The 16,741-nt window shown below is 56.1% G+C and overlaps 1 protein-coding gene across 4 annotated transcripts in view; it reads left to right on the top strand.

Moving 5' to 3' along the window:
* Positions 1-419: 419 nt before the first annotated feature.
* The window catches only part of UNC5B (unc-5 netrin receptor B), a 36,208-nt gene continuing 19,886 nt past the window's right edge, over positions 420-16,741 (top strand). For 3 of the 4 annotated variants that reach the window (XM_083844400.1, XM_083844399.1, XM_083844397.1), the window contains exon 1: positions 421-584. In XM_083844400.1, coding sequence (XP_083700526.1) covers positions 497-584 — 88 coding nt within the window. In that variant the 5' untranslated portion in view covers positions 421-496. Of the gene's footprint in view, positions 585-16,741 lie in introns of all 4 variants that reach the window. The other variant, XM_083844398.1, reaches the window with a different exon arrangement.

Genomic DNA, 16,741 nt, shown 5'->3' with positions numbered 1-16,741 from the left:
TTCGCAGGTACCGAGGAGGGGCTCGCAGGGCACCTCCCCTGTGCGGGGTTTTTTATTTTTTATTTTTTTTTGGAGCGGTCAGGGTGCTGGAGGTGACCACTTTGCGGGTCCCTTCCACCTGAACTATTTTACCCTGCCTCCTGTGCTTCCCTCCTGGCTCTCAGAGCTGGGGGGGAGCAAAAAAAAATAAAACAAAATTAGGGGCACCCCCTTTCCGTGAAGCAAAATCTCTGCCCAAAACCCCCGAAATTTGGAGTGGATTTCAGCACCCTTGGAGAGGGAGGGGGGGGGGCTGAGGCTGGGGGCAGCTCATCGCAGGCTGCTGGGGGGGGCAAGGAGGGGTCGTGGGGGGGGTGGGGGCGGGGAAAGCCCCTCCCCTGCTCCTCCCCCTCCCGCCCCCTCCCGCCCCCTGCCCGCCCCTCCCGGCTCCGGGCAGCCCGGCAGAGCGGCGAGGCGGGCGCGCAGGGCGGCTGTGCGCTGTGCGCTGCGCTCCGCCATGCAGCCCCCGGGACCCCCCCGCCGCATCTTCATCCTCCTCCTCCTCCTCTTCCTCCTGCACCGCCGCTGGGCGCTGGCCGCCGCAGGTAAGTTGTGGGGTTTTTTTGGCTATTTTTTTTTGGGTGGGGGGAAGTTTTTTGGGGGGGGGGGCATCCCCTTGGCTGAGCGCGGAGGGCTGCGCCTCCCCCCGTTTTTTTGGGATGTAAAGGATGAGAAATGGGGGTCATCGAGCATCCCCTCTCCGGACTCCCCCGCTGCACCCCCAGGGCTGGGGGAGCTCGGGGAGGGCTCGGGGCTGCTCCTCTGCCGCTCCCCCCTCGCCGCTCGGTTCGGCTGCTTTTGGTTTTACTGCGCCGTTTTATTTCTTTTTTTTTTTCTTTTTTTTTTTTTCCCTTGCCGTCTGGGAAGAGCAAAACAAACCCATCCCTGTTTATAACACCGTGGGCTGTAATTTCCCAGCGGGTCAAATAAGTAATTACTCAGGCTGGATATTTTTTTTATCTGTGTTCTTCTAAAAACCCGGCTCTGGATGGCCGGGCAGCTCAGCGATCTTTTTTTTTTTTTTTTTTCTTATTTTTTAATTTTTCCGCTATGGCTTTTCAAAGTTTCCTGTGCGGCGCCGAATCTTGTGATTGAGATGCTCTTAAAATCCTGCCCTTCCGTCGTAATCCCTGCCACGGACAATAAAATAAACAGAGGCACGGCCCTCCCACTGCCCGCTCTCGTTGGGGCTCCCATCGTCATCCAGTTCAGCCTCTTGCTATAAAAATATGTAAAAATTATTTCCTTCTTCCCCTCTCCCCACAAATGACACCTCCGGACTCCGCTCCGTCCTGCGGCAGCGGGTGTCTCCTCCGTGGCCACATGCAGAAAGTCATCCTCTGATGCTCGGACGTGGAGCCCTGAAAAGTTGGCGGCTGGGGAGGCCGTAGCCATACATATGGGACCTGCCTGCCCTGGGCACGGCTGTAATCCCGGGGGAAACTTACGGGGAGAGCATCCCGCCGGCTCCCCGCAGCTCCTGGCTGCTCGCTGAAAGCGTCCCCTGCCAAGCTGCTTTTCTAGGAAAATGAGCCGAGCCTTCCTTTCTGAAGCGTAATTAAGGCGACGAGGAATTTTGGGGAGGGAGTTTAATCAGATTATTATTTATTATTTTTTTGTCCGCCCCCGCCGTGCAAAGATCCTACCCGGTTCTGCCAGTGGCATCTCTGGTGGCCTGGGTGTCGCGGTGCAGGGAAATCCTCTCGCTTGCAGACAGGCCGAGGGTTTGGGGGGTTTGGTGGCTGCTGGGGACACGGGGGGGACATCAGCACCCCATGCCTGGCTCCGTCCTGTGCATTGCTCTTGGCTTTTGCATGCCCGTGAAATGAGAGGGAGGGAACGAAGAAGCAAAAACGAGTCGAGCCTGACCAGGGGGATGTGGGGAGCTTTCCGGCGTGCCTGTATGAAATCACAGAAAGTTGGTTTTCCTTTTTCTTCAGCTGCTCTGTGCCTGATGCAGAGCCTAGATTAAAACACCCAGGATAATGGGTGTGCTGTGGGGTGGAATAGGGATGTCTCTATGGTGGGCAGATTGTCCTCCTGCCTCTCTTCTGTACCAAATACCCGTGGAGATTGGGATCTGAATGGGATCTCCGTGGGGTTCCCAACACCTGGGGAGAAGGGGAGCAGGGGATCGGTGACAGTACTGGTTCCTGTGACCCCTGCATCGTCCCCATGGGTGGCAGGAGAGCTGCATGGGGACCTATTGCTTGCCATCCTGATGTCCCAGGAGGTGGAGGACAGCCGCACGTGGCTCTCCGTGCTTGGCAGGAAGAAATAACACCCGCGTCCTTGAGCTCCTGCAGCGCGAGGTCCTGCGGGTCCTCCCGGTGCCGCGCCAGCCGGCTCCCCTCCCTGTGCCGCTGAGACAGGAGTTAACTAAACCCGTGTTTTGGCTTCCAGCTTCGCGCCTCCTCCTGCTCCTGGCGAGCCTGGGGCTGGCAGGATCAGGCAGCCAGCCCCGCAGGTTAACGGGAAGCTTTGCCCTGCAAAGCAGCCCAGGCCCGGCAGGAAGCGTGGGGTGGCGAGGTGTGGGTGGAACGGGCTCGATGGAGTCTGGAGGAGTTCATTACAGCACACGTCGGGGCCATAAAGCCCCAGGTTCCTACTGGGCCTTATTCACTTGTATCCCCCCAGCTTTAGCAATGCTAATGCGAGGGGAAGCGTTCCCCCAGCTCCCACCCGCGTCTCACCTTCCTCGCCCTTTCGGACAGAGGTGGCTGCCCCTGCTGGTGCCACCGGCCGCCTTGTGGCCTTTCGAGGCCCGTCGCCTCTGCTTTTTGGTGTGCCTCGCCGTGACGAGCTGTAATTTGCTGTAATCACTCGTATTGTGCAAGCCAGCCCTGCTTGTGAGTCAGCGCTCAGGGGGGACTGGGCCCTTGCACTAGGGGTGCTGGGGGTCTGGGGCTGGTGGCGTGAGAATCCTGTCCCTCCTGGTATGAAGGGACCTCAAGAGATGCAGAGTGGGATGCTTCACCCCAATCCCAGAGCTCTTTCCCCTTGTGGCACTGCAGGAGGGGTGAATTGATCACTTTGGGGTGATGCGGCTCCTTGGATCCAGCTGGAAAAAACAAATCCTGACCTACTGAGGGCTTGCATTAATGCACAGCTTTGGAGAAGAAAACCCCAAAAACCCCCATCTGGCTGTCCCCAGGCTCAGCTGGCACTTGACATTTTACAACCGAGGCTGTTTCGGAGCAGGGCTTGGCTTCTACTCGTGCACTGGAGCCCCAGCCTGGAGGGCGATGCTGTCCCCGAGGGTTTTGTCCGAATTTCGGTTCTGTGCGGGGAGCTGGGGCCGTGGTGGAGGCGAGCGAAGCATCCCAGCCGCGCCAGGATTATTTTTGAAGCCTCCTGGTTTTTCGGAGCCCTGACTCACGGCGCAGGAATGCGCTGGGCTGGCAGCCCCGGACCTGCTCCTTGGGAGCGCGGCGGGGAAGCGCGAGCAGCCCTCTCCTCCTCCGAAACCGCCGGGCTGGGAGCAGCCGCGGCTTTGCTGAGCTTGGGCTTTTCGGGGGATTTTTGTCTCTGCTGTTTGTTTTGAGCTTATAAAGGAAAAGAAAAAAAGAAAATTTGGGGAGTTGGGAGCGGGGGTTTGGTGAGGCACCGTCGGGGTGCCCTTGAAGGGGAGGGAGGGGCAGCGTGAACCCCGACATTGAACAAAAATCGGGCTGGGAAAGGCAGCATGAAGCACTGCTTGGGAAGCAGGGATTATTTAGCACGGGGCTTGCTCCGGCGTGTCCTGCAGGCTGGCTTTCATCTCCTGCGAGTCCCTTCCCGCTCCGAGGGACCCCCCCTGCTCCAGGCTGGGTCTTCTCTGAGACCCTCTGGGTTTTGGGCTGCTGTTGCCTTGCTGCGGGGAGGAGGAATTACCAGCTCCCCAAACCCACTGGGGAGGCTTGGAGGTGCATGATGGAGGGCTGCGCATCAGGGCTGCCTCCTCCAGCAGCCCCAAACGGAGCCCAGAATCTCAGGACCGGGCTTGCTCCTGACACGAGATTTGTGTGGATTGAAATATCGATGGGGAGGCGGAGCGGGGCTCGCCCCAGATGGATGGGGCTGGGATAATCCCCCTGGGATTTGAGAAGTAAATGTTTGGAGCTGGTTTGCTTCCTTGTAGCTTTGAGAGGTGCTTTAGTTTCTGGTATGGAGCAAGAAAAAGGGATTGCCCCCATTTTCTGCCCCAGCGTGGCTGGGAAGAAGGGGCTTGGTTGCCTGCCCTGCCTCCAAGCATGGGCTGTCCCCAGGTGTTACCAAATGCTCACCCATCTGGACTCGAAGCCGGGTCCTGGCATCTCTCGTGCTTGCTGGTGGTCCTGCTGGTGTGGCTCTGTGCGGGTCCCTCGGGTCACCTTGCCTCCTCTTCTTACGAAGCCTGAAGCCGAGCAATTGTTTTCCTTTGAAAGAGCGTGGAAAATCTTGTTTTGAGGTGTTAAACGTGTCTGGGGTCTGGCGTGAGCAGCTGCAGTTTGGAGGAGAGGTGAGGACCTCTGGGTGTGGATGAGCTTCGTGGTCCTTTGGGAATGATGCTATGGGCAGCATCTTTGAGCTTCATGTTTTGTGTATTGTTGTTTTTTTTTTATGGTTTTATGTTGTTTGAAAGAGTAAAAATCCCCTTTTGTAAAGCTGGAGAAATGTGCTTGGCGTTGATGTTACTGAACACAGGTGGAGGACCACTTTTGGATGCTTTTGCTTGCCAGAGGGATGGATCCAGCACACCTCGAAGTAGCTGCACCTGAGTAGGATTTGGTTTGCTAAAATGAGGACAAGAGGGGTTTCTGAGCGGGCAGGGATGGCTCATGTAAGTCACGGCACTGCTTCCCATCGAGCATCCCTCCCCATTGAAGTTTTATGGGGACTGACACGGTGACTTGTTAAACGGTGCGAGGGAGATGAGCGAGCTCTTCTCCACCCTGCCTTGATCTGCTGTCGCCTGGTGAGGCGTCTGCAGAGCATTTCTCCTCCCTGGGAGCTGCCAGCCTGGAAATTATCCCCGATGACCCCCTCGTTGCTGCCTGGCAGCCTGCAAGTGCTTATCCTGCAACCCGGGTGGGAGGAGGAGGAGATGTTGTAGGACAAGAACCGGGCTTCCCGGCCGGGCGGCTCGCGGGGGTGGATGTGGGCGGCGATGAAAGGGGTTGCGATGCCTCGGATGGCGTGGGAGCTTTCCTTGGGCGGGAGCTTAGGGAGCCCAGGGGCTCCTCGGGATGGATTTAAAACAGGAGGAGGGACACGCCTGGGGTGCATTGGGGTGGTGCTGTCTGCTCGTGGCCTCAACGCTGAGGTTTGGGGTTGGGTCATCACTGGAGCCGTGGGCGCATCCAGCCCGCAGCAGATGAAGCCCTCTGAGTGCTTCTTCCCCATCCCTAGCACCACATGCATTATGCCAAAGAGTGACTTCTGCAGGCATGTTCAAAGGGTGTAAGGCCTTCCTCTCCCTTCCCCATCGGTTAGGGGCAGGATGTATTTCTGTGGTCACTCGGGAGCAAAATGGATCCCACCCAACGCCGTGCTGAAGCCACAAACCCCCATGGAGACCTCATCGTCACCCTTCTGCGTGCTGCCACCCAGTTCTTGTGCTGGAATAGTATTTGGAAGGTTTTTCCTTTTGGAACAAAGCAAGGAAAGCTTGAAAACCCTTCATTTTGCTACGTGCCACCAGAAAACGTGGTGGTGCAGAGGGATTGCTGAGCACCAAAGGCTGTGAGACTCTCCCTTTTTCTCCACGTGTGCCTGTGCTGGGTGAATTACTGCTGGTGAATGGACAGTCTGTGCTCTGTTAGGGTGAAGCAAGAAAGGTTTTTTGTGTAGGTTTTGAATGTTAAAAGTACCGTGTTGTGATAGCCTCGGGATGCCAGCTTTGGGTTGAAGGCGTTTTAGCCATGCGTTTAATCCCTTTCCTGGGTGTTGGGTGCTCCAGCTACCGTGTTGTAACCTGTAGAGAGCGACTTCAAAAATAACCGGGGCAGCGGCCGCAACGGGTATGTATAAAACAAGGTACGGAGGCACATATTTCAGGCCCTAAAATTTATACAACAACATAAAAACCTTGGCTCTGCCCAAAGCTGGAAAAGCGAGCTCCAAAAGCTGGAAATAGGGCTGGGTCGGTTTGCTCTGAGCAGTGACTAACAGGAGCCGAAGTTTTTAAAACAAACACTGGGATAAACTGGTTATGCAAAGCGGGGCGAAATGGGCAGGTTCCTTTGGAGTTTGCAGCAAAAACACCGAGGCTGGGGCGTGCTGGGGCCGGTCCTGCCGGGGCTGGAAAATCCCACGCGCCGGCTCTGCAGCCGGGGTCCCGGCCGATCTGCACGGATGCGGGGCGCCGAGCGGTCGGGGACACAGCGTGCCGAGCTGTGAGCCCGGCTCTGTAATACCCTCTAAGTGAAATCCATCAGTGCTTGGCTCTGAGAAAGTGTCAGGCTTTCTGATTCTGGGCTGCAGGGGAAAAAAAAAATATATATATATATATATATAGAAATCTGGAGGATCGAGGGGCTTTCTGTTGTTGTGGTGAGCGTGTCAGCAATGCTTGGCATGCTTTGCAGAGGCCGTGGGGCTCGTGGAGAGCAGAGCTCCTGGTTTCTATCACAGCTGGTGCGGCTCTGGCCAGGGGCACCCATCCTGTAGCCCCCCGGGGTTCAGTCTGCTCTGTGTAGCAGATGTGGGTGTGAGGGGCCTGGCGGGTTTGAGGGGATGCTCTGAGAGTGCTGCTCCTTAAGGCTCCCTCTCGCTGGGTTGTTTAACCTAAAAATATGGTACAAATGGAAAGAATGATGCTCGTGGGAAAGGAGAAGAGGCTGAGTTGATGCTTGCCCCCAGCTGTGGCTGGTGCCTGCCCTTGGAGCAGCCTTTAGGCACGCAGCGATGCGCCCATCCAACGGGATCACTGCTCTTCCTGGCTTTCCCCTGCTGGTACGAGGGGACAGGGCTTGAGGTCTGCATCTGGGTGTTTTTTTGGTGGCCTGGAGCCTCTCCTTGCCCCGCACACCCTCTCTGCCTTCCCCCTTCTCACCCCAAAGTACACATCCACGCCCGTCCACCTTTTTGGGCGCACGGCGCATCCCTCACGGCTGCACGAGGCGGGCACAGCGCGCGGCTCTCGCTGCAGCCTCTCCATCTTCAGAGAGGTATGCCTGCGATTTCCTCCCCGCGAGAGGAAGGGCTCGTTGCTTCCAGAGGGGGGAAGGCTGCGGAAAGTAGAGGGGAGAGAATGCAAACCACATGTTTTCTGCCAGGCTCGAGTTGCAGGGCTGCAAACGGCGGGGGAACAAAAGGAGCCGGAGCCGCACAGCTCGGCGGCCTTTCGCGGCCCGGTGGGATGCGGCGGCCCGGTGGGATGCGGCGCGGCCGGGAAGGAGGATTGAAAGGGTCAGAAGCTGCTTGGGGAGGAGCTGGGTCCCTGCCGGGGCTCTGCGGTGTCATTGCTGGCCCCTGTGTTCAGGGCTGGTCCCAAAGCCTGAAGATCCCATAAATGAGCAGTGCTGATGTTGGGAAGAAGATTCTCTGAGTTGTCCTGGGCTCGTGGCTCCTGTGCATTAATGAGAAGGCAAGAGAGGAAGTTTTAGGGTCCAACTGCCCTCTTCCCATCTCTGGGATATCTTGCCACCTTCTGGGGGCACAGCTGAGAGCAGATGTGAAATCCCATGGGGAAAAAACTTGCTCGACCTCCTTCCAGGTCCCTCCTCTCCATATCTGCCCTGCCAAAGGAGCAGTGTGGGTTTGATAATTTTCTTCTTCAGGCTTTGAAACAATTTCCCCATCCCCTTCTCTCCTCCAAGGAAACTTCCCGTGACCTCTCCCCCTTCCCTGAAGACTGTAAAAGTTTGTCTTTTAGTGGGAGCTTCAGTCTCAGGGGAGAAATTACAACCCCAAACCCTCAGATTTGCTGAAGACATCAAGGTTTTGACCAAAACCTGGTAATTTCTACCATGCCTAGCTTCCAGAACAGTATTTCTCAGAGCCTCTGCAAGAGGGCTGGTGCTTCTTGGCAGACCGGCCCCAAAAAAGGGGAGAAAGGGCTGGAAATCCCCCCAAAATGCGCCCGTGGACGCGTGGGGCAGGGAGCGTGCTGGAAAAGCAAGCCCCGTGTTGTTTTTGTGTCCAAACGGTCTCGATCCAGCTCTGTAAGGGATGGGCACGTGAAAATATTCACTTTTCCCTTCACAGGGTGGAAAAAGTGATGCGCAGGCACTCGTAGAGTTGTTGGAAGTCGGTGGAGGTGCTTTTAAAAAAGGATGTGAGACCCAGGGCGGGCAGCAGCCGAGTTGTTAGCTGGGAGGGATCTTCCCTTCCAAAACCTAGAGGCACGGAGACAATATCCGATCCCCTGAGCGGCTCGCCGGAGCTGTTTGCAACCTGTCAGCTTGGAAACCACCTGCTCCAGCCCGTGGGGACCCCGCTCCGCGTGGGATGCGGGAGGAGACGGAGGTGCTACCGATGCTCCAGCCCTCCCAAAAGGGACCCCGGGGCACCGCGGCCCAAGAGGAGGTCCCGTGCCCGAGAAAGTATTTATTTTTCTGTCTGGGTTATTTTTTGTTTGTTTGCCTTGGGGAGGGAGGTTTCTGTTTTTAGCCTGGCTTCCTAAAAGAATCCAGATTGGTAGGGAAGAGATGTCAGGGTGCTGGGAGGCGTTAGTGCAGTCTGCGGGGTGCTGAGAGGGGGCCTTTTGGGGAAGCAAAGTGTGTCTTCCTCCAGAATCGGGGTGCTTATTCTGGATAAAGCGCATGCAGAGGGACGGCATCGCTTCTGAATCAAAAAAAAAATTCTATATAAAATCTGTTTTGAAGCTGCCCCTTGTGATGTTTCGCGGCTGAGGTCACTTCTGGCTGCGGGAGGTTTTGGTCTCCGTCTTCGTGTTGGTGAGCTCACGTTACTAAGTTTTGCAGGGAAGGAGGGAAAAACCTCAATAATTTTGGACCGAAAAGTAAACCAAAGCTATGAAGAAACATTGGTGGAGAGAAAACATGTGGGTTTTTTAGCGAATCCTGGTCTGGAGCTGCTCTGCTCCCCATTTTGGGGGGGAATTGTGTTTACACACGTGCGAAGTGGAACAAGAAATGCAGAGCATTCACCGAAAGAACATCAGTGAGAGCTGGAAAGAGCTGCTCCTCTCATCAGAAAGAGGCAGTAGGCATTATTTTTGGAGCAATTTAAATTTCCTGAGTGCCTATTTAGAAAGAAACATGGTCAGCTCGCCGTATTGCAGGCTTTTGGAAGGGAGATTAAGTCCGAGGCAAGCAGGCTGCCTCCGGGAGCGAGCGAGACTGCGAGCAGGGCTTTAATTTCGGCGCAGTACCGGCGCGATGGCACTGTTTGGAAGCTGCCCTTGCCACATCAAAGCAGCCCTGCGTTGCCCTGGCTGGTGCCGAAAGCAGCGCGGGAGCCAGCGGAGGGATGATTACAGGGCAGCTCTTTCTTCCCATGGCTACAAAAGAAGAAACAACAGAGACCTGGATGCGGTTGTATGTGATGCGATGCCCTCCTCCTGGTGCTCAAACCGCACGCCGCACGGGGAGGCGGTGGCTTTGGGACTGGAGTGATGACCCTTGCACTCCTGCAAAGAAATGTTTTGTTGTGGCTTTTTTTTTTTGGAAAGAAGGACGAACCGGACCTGCAGGAGGTGGCAGGATGCAGCAGCATCCGTCTGGAGGTATCCCCTGGTGGCAGCGATGCCAAACCCCAGACCTGCCCCATCTCCGTTCTCTGCCCGCTCTGTGCCCTCTCAACCTTTTTTTTTTTCCTCCCCTGCTAATCCAGCTTGCAGTTAGGAATACCTTTTATGTGCTCAAGACTTATGGTTCAGCCTGGATGTGTTATCAGCGCGGTGCCTGATAAGTTTGCTGCCTCGAAGCCCTGGGGAAGTGCCTGCTCAGGGTCGCTGCAATAGATTTACCTCCGGCTTCCCGGTGTGATTTTACTTACTCCTTAACCGAAAGGAATTACTTTCATCGCTGGAAAGAAAAATGCATGTCCTAGCCAGCGCTGTCCGTAAAAACTCATGACATCTCTCCCTGTTTTCATAAATTTAGAAGTCGCTGCCTGGGTTTGCTGCTAGGAAGAGAGTGAACCTGGTGATTGGGGTGAGCTCAGGGCGAGTGGGGAAGGTGGCAGGGGAAGGAAGGAAGGTCTGGCTCGGTGGAGCTGATATCCTTATCTTGGCCACAGAGGTGGCTGGGCGTGATGGATAGGGGATGCGGAGCCATCGTCTGCCTGCGGGCTGGTCCCCATCCTTTCTGGGGTGCTGGGGGTCTCCACCACGGGTCACCACGCTGGCTGTGGCACTCCTGGAGCAGCCCTTGCCCAAAACCATAGCACAGGAGGGCAAACGCCTGCATGATGCTGCCATCCTCGTGCCCTTACTGGGAGGGAGATGCAGGGCACCCGGCAGCCGCTGAGGCAGGAGGAGGCTCCAGGTGGCTTTGGATGCCGAGGAGCAGTCTCATGTTCATCAATCAAAGTGCCTGTAGCTTCCCTTTCAAGCTGCAACAACCAGAGCTGAGAGTCAATCCATATCTATTTAAAGCACTTCAAGAAATAAAGATGCTAAATAAAAGCACAGCGGCCCTCTGCTCCTTTCCTGTGGCCAGGACTTTGGGGACCAGCACCAGCAGCATCCCTGTCCCATGGGCACCTGCAGGAGGCTGGCAGCACTGGGGGGACACTCCTAAGGACACTTTATTAACATGTGCTTACATTTTTGCCTTGGTGAGGGGGTGATGAGCCGGCTCTGCAAGCCCTCTGCCATGCTAATGGGGGCTGCAGGCTGGCTCCACCTCGGGTGGTTTTTCCCTTCCCAAAGACAAGCCAGGGAACACTTGTGGAAGGGTGAAATTAAAAAGCCCGTGGCGGTTTATTTTGAGGACAGCGTGTTTGCTTTCACGTCGTGCCGGAGGGAATTGCTCTGCTACTGTCAGCAAATAAATAAAATAAGAGCTTTGTTTTAAATGAGGCTTTCTTCTGCCGGTTAATTAGGCGAGCTGGTACCTGCAGTTGCGCTGCCACGGCACCGACTGCACCGTGCGTGTCGGAGGCATATGGCTGGTGTCGGCAGCTCCCAAACTTCATCAGCCCCTTATTAGTGATTTTAAATATCCCTTTAATGGTGTACAACCCCCCTGGGGGTTCGGTGGCACCGGCAGAGGCTTTTTGAGCTGGCTGTATGTGAGCACGGCTGGGCTGCCCGTGGACGCACATACCTATGGCACCGGGTGCTGAGCGTGCTTGTGCCATGTGGTGCTTTCCTGCAAGCGTGGGGCAAGGCTGGTGAGCAATATTTGCTTACAGGAACAACTCCTTGTGGCTTTTTTGGGACATTGGAGCATCATACACTGGTTGTGGAGGGTTGGGACAGAGCTGAGAGCATCAGGCTTTAGTGGTTGCTCATCTCTCGGTGCCCGTTGGCTCCTGGTGCTGCTCCAGGTCTTGCTTTTGGTGCCTCACGTCTGCACCCAGAGCTCTCCTCGTGCCCGTGCGGGGCTTGCGCCGGCTTGCACCGCTGCCTCCGCCGCCTCTGCCCTGGCGGGTGCGGGGGAAAATCCCTTTTGGGGTTGTTTTCTGCCTGTTTTACCGGGTCTCCCCTTCCTGAGAGGGTGCGGTGAGCAGGGTCTGCGGGTGCCGCTGGGCTGGGACGTGGAGGAGGCTGGCACCGGGACGGCCACCGTGGGCCGAGCAGGGCTTCCCGCAGGAATGGGGCACGGCAGGCGGAAACCCAGCGCCTTGGCTTGGCTTTCTCCTCCCCTCCTTCCCTCCCTGCCCCCAGCCTGCTCCAAATTCCTGCCCGGCCTGCGGGCAGCTCCGGCGCATGTCCCCGGGGCTGGGCAGAGGGGAGGATTTGGGGGGCTCATAATTTTTCCCCCCTCCATCCTGCCATAAAGGCCGCTCCAACCTCAGGGGGTCCCCAAGCCATTAGCGATCTTTGAGTATTTTGGGATGCTCGTGGCATGGGCGCCTTGGCTCGATGGGAAAGCAAAGCAGGGCGATTTTCCCCGGGTAATTACAGGGCCCTTGCGCAAGGCCGGGTGGCGGGGAGCTTCCTCCGCCTGCAGCCACGCTGGGGCTGGGAATTTGGCTCTGTGCAGCCCGCCTGTCACCCACCCCATCCCTTCCTCCCTCCTCTGGTCCGTGCACGTGTGTGTGTGCACCCACTGGACGAGGTAGGGGGGGTCTTCTTGCCTCCCCCCTTTCTCCCGAAGCTGTTGCAGGGGCTGCCCCCATCCCACATTCCTCGAGATAAGGATCCTGTCTGGCGCCGGGGTTTCAAATACGCTCCCTGATTATCAGCAGGCGCCGGGCTAGAGCCCCAGGCAGCAGATAAAGAGGGGAGGGAAGAGGAGAGGAGGCTCCCTGCATCCCTGCCCCGCTGCTCCCGCACCCCGGGATGCCACTCGCTGCCCCCGGTGCGCTGAGAAAATTGTTAGCCCTGCTTGAAAGGGTGTTTTTTTTTTATAGTTTTTATTATTATTATTTTTTCTCTCTTGCCGACTGGCTCTACCAGACCATCCGGCTCTCGCAGCCCAGCCGCGGATGGGAGTGGGGAAGGTGAAGCTGTAATGAGAGGCAGCTGTGGGGCACGGCCCCAAGCCTGGGGCTGCGGCACAGCATGCCCAGGGCCGCGCACAAACCCTTGCTCCGCTGCCTTTGGCACCCCACCCCCGGCGAGGGCAGGGAAAGGAGGATTTTCGCTTGCCTCTTGGCTGCGGGCCCTCGCCACCCTGGCTTATGTGGCTTAAAAAAGCAGAGAGCAGCCACGATGGCACCCCTGCGCCTTGGGCACCCTGGTGCGCCCGTCCCCCAGCCCCAGTGTCTTTGGCGATGGATTTTGGAAGCCCTAGGACCAGATCTTGACCCGCTGGCTCAGACAAAAAAAAAAGAAAAAAAAAAAAAACTCTTATCACCACTGTGTCCTGGCTGTGGCATCTCTGTGTGCCATTAAAACCCGGGCTGTCTCCTCTCTGCCAAGGAATTTGGAGGTGAAGGAAGGCGCTTATCTTCCCAGGGGGCAAGCTGCTGGCTGGAATGCATCCCAAAGGCATTTCTCTGCAGCCCCAACGCTGAGCTCTGGGGAGTTTTGCCCTCTCTCCCCCCTCTAAGCTTATAAATAAGAGCTCAGCGCCCTGCTCCTGCCTTTATTCTCGGTGCTGCCAGCCTGGCTCTGCTGGGAAGTGCCTCCATCTCTGGGATGTGGAGCAGGGGAATGTGGTCCCTGTCCCAAAGGCAGCTTCTGGCCACCTTTTTCCATTAAAGACCCCAAACTCAGTGGGGTCTCACTTCCACCGGGATGCTCCCCAGTACATGGGGCCTCTTGTTTTCCCCTGTGATTTCCCTGAAGCTTCTGCATTAATTTTTGATGCTTTTCCTTGGGGGGGTGAGCATTAGAAAGAAATGACCACCGTGGAAAAAAAGAAAAAAAAAAAAGAGGTGTTTTTAGAGGAGGGAGAGAGAAGGAGGGGGAAAAAGGCTGAAATGTGATCGCTTTTTATGGCTTCCTGGAACTGCTTGGCTGGGGGCAGGTCGGGAGCAGATAGCCCCATGACGGTCTGCCTGCTTGCATCTTTCCCTTTCAGGTCGTAAATATAAAACCACTACTTGAAAAACAAAAAGCTCGTGAAGCTGTCAGCGGGCTCCCCCTTGGAAGGTCATAAATGGGGCTCGGAGCAGCAGCTTTTTGCTCTCGTCCCGGCTGGGGACCAGGCACCAGGACCCCCGTGGGGCTGTGGGGTGGGACGGGGACGCCGTGGGGTCGCCGGCCCCATTAGTGAGGGGAGCAAGATCCCCATCCCCGCAGATTTGGTGTTCCCCATCCTTGTGCGTTCGTGGACCTTGGGGTTCCTCCTCCTGGCACCGTGGTGGCCCTCCATACCCAATCCTGCTCGGGGCTGGGGGTCCCTTATCTGCGGCAGGGTGGGCGCAGGATCAGGGCATCCCTGCTGGCTTGGTGCTGTGCCACCTTGGCTTCTCTCATCAAGCTTTGATGCCTCTGCTAGGGTGATAAAAGCCATCCCCAGCTCTCAGCACCCTCAGGATCAATCCCTCGTGCCCAGACCTGGCACGTGTTTTTTTTTTTTTTTTCTTGGTTCCACCATGTGCTGAGAATGAAACTGCTCCCGCATTAACATCTAATTAGCAAAAACTTGTTTCGTGCCTGAAACAAGAGCAGAAAGAAAAGGGTGAGAAATTAAAGATGCAAAAGACCTGTTAGATCATCTGGCCCTTCCTCGGGGATTGTTTCTGCCCTGTTTTGTCCAGTCTTGCTCAAAAGTCTACAGGGCCATTACCACTTCCCTCAGGAGGTGATTCCATTGTGCATTGAGGGACCAGGCGAAACCTTTAAAAATGTAAAAAGCTTCATACAATGGAGGTAGGAGAAACAGATTGAGTCATTGTATTGTTCTTTGTAATCAGCTTTGCCTTTCATTAATTTCCTCCCGCCCTCCTCCCCAAAGCCTGATTGAGGCTGGCACTCTCAAAGAGAAGCGGGGAAGCCGCACATGTGCCCGGCTCCGAGGCGCTGGGGCTGACCGCGCAGCAATGCTGGGGGGAATTAATTGACTTTTCTAATTATTTACCCTTGAAACGGAGCCATGGTGTCACTCGTGTAGCTGCTGGTCCTATATGTCAGTGTGCACGTCCAGGATGGGGAATGGGCAGCCGGTGCTGGATGCTGCGCAGCCCCTTCTGCGGTGTTGGTGCTGCCTTGTTGCGGAGCTGTTTGGTGTTTGGGGTGGGAAAGGGAAAGGAGAAAATAAAATAGCTCCAGCTCGGCAGTCCTGCGATGCTCAGAGCCCTGCACCGGGTATCCTTTAATGCTCAGGGTGTCCTGCTGTGCTCAAAGACTTGTACCAGGGTGTCCCGCAGTGCTCGGGGCATCCTTTAAGGCTCAGGGTGCCCTGCGATGTTCGGGGTGTCCTGCAATGCTCAGAGCCCTGCACCGAGGCATCTTGCAATGCTCTGGACACCCTGAAATGCTCGAAACCCTGCACCAGGGCATCCTGAAATGCTCGAAGCCCTGCACCGGGGCATCCTGCGATGCTTGTGGTATCTTGCAATGCTCCAAACCCTGCACCAGGGCATTCTCCAACTCTCGGAGCATCCTGCAATGCTTGAAACCCCGCACCGGGGCACCCTGCAAATCGCTCCCCAGGCAAGAGAAGCGGGGTGACGGGCCCAGCTTTGCCCCCGGGAGCTCCCTTTCAAGGCAGGGGATCGTGTTTGGGGTGCCGGGGCTGACTCAGAAGCGTGTGAGCAGGTACACGGAGCTGTGCCGGGGCTCAGCCTGCGGGGCAGCCGGGGCCAGATGTTTCCCAGATGTTGCTCACTTCCTGGCTGGCTCCTCGGCGTTGGGCTTTTTATGTACTTGTTTGTTTTGGACTACAAACAAAATAAAAAGCGTTTTTATAACCCCGTTCCCAGGAGGCCGCGAGTTCAGGATGTAATCTGAAATCTATTCACTATTGTCTTGCTGCGTCTCCCTGCCCTCGGTGCCGGGCACGCACCGCTTTTGTTAAAACGCCTTTTTTCCCACATGACGTCTTTTCTCGACGGACCGCCAGGCATTTTCCTTCGTGACCCCCCCTCCAGGGCTCAGGGGAGCTGTGGGAATATCCCTGGCTGGCTCGGGATGGAGGCAGGAGGAGGAAATCCCGTGGTTTTTTGGGCCCGTTCCACTTGTCGTTGTGCAGTTTTCTGAGGACGGGAAACTCATTGCACTGGTGGTGCCCAACCCAGCGGCCCCTTTGTATATTTGGGGAGGGATGGGGGGCTGAAAAAAAGGTTAAAATGTATGGATTCAAGGTGTTTGGATCAGGTGAATGCAGGGGTTTAAAAAAAAAACAAACAAGGGGATTAGGGATGGCATTAGGTAACGGAACGCTGTTGGCTCGTGGTTAGGGGGTGGGAAGTAAATTTTAAAAATCCCTAAAAAATCCTGTGATTTCTGGGAAGTCGCCACCACTGCTGTGGGCAGCAGTAGTTGAGGATGAGCAGTTGAGGCCGTCCTCTCCTGGAAAGAAACTGGGGCAGAACTGGCTCCCCCTGGGGCTCGGGGCATCCTCTGGAAAAGCAGCCTGGCAAAAACCCGCAGCGAGATGTGCTCGAGGCTGGCAGCATCCCTCTGACGTGCGTGCGTTTGGCTCTCGCTGCTCTCTTCTCACTTCCATTTTTATTTTTTCTCCCCCCCACCTGCGGGGTTAAGGCCCCTTTTCCTCTTTCCTTTCCCTCGCTCTTAATTGCCTGTTAAATAATTTAAATATTTAGGACCAAAGGGCTTCAATTATCCATTAATTTACATTAGTAATTTATATATCAGGCTGGATGGACATGCTGGTAGCCTGATGGGTCCCCTGGGACGGGCAGGAGCCCTGCTGCAGTGCGTTTTCCTGGAATGGGGGCCGCTCCTCCTCGCTTTTAAGGGCACAGGATGGAGCCCACAGCACCTGCAGGGCCTCCCAGGCACCAGGTTTTAGAAGCTGGATATTTGCTCGCAGTGAATTTGTGGACCCAGGTCGGGCCCCGCTGCTCCTGTAGCACTGCCTCCTTTTTTTTTTTTTTTTTTTTTTTTGATTTATGGCTGCTGACAGCAAATCCCAGCCTGGTGGCATCAGGGGGGCGTGCTGGGGTGCGTGCTGCCCTCACCTTTAAAGCAATTAGTGCAAATCACTCGTGGGAATGAGGGTGCCAAGGGACTGTGGCGCAAGAGGAGGGG

This window comes from Anser anser (assembly GCF_964211835.1).
Source record: "Anser anser genome assembly, chromosome: 7".
In the NCBI taxonomy this organism is placed as follows: domain Eukaryota; kingdom Metazoa; phylum Chordata; class Aves; order Anseriformes; family Anatidae; genus Anser; species Anser anser.
Note: the sequence above shows the minus strand (reverse complement) of the source record. Positions and strands in the feature narration are given on the sequence as shown.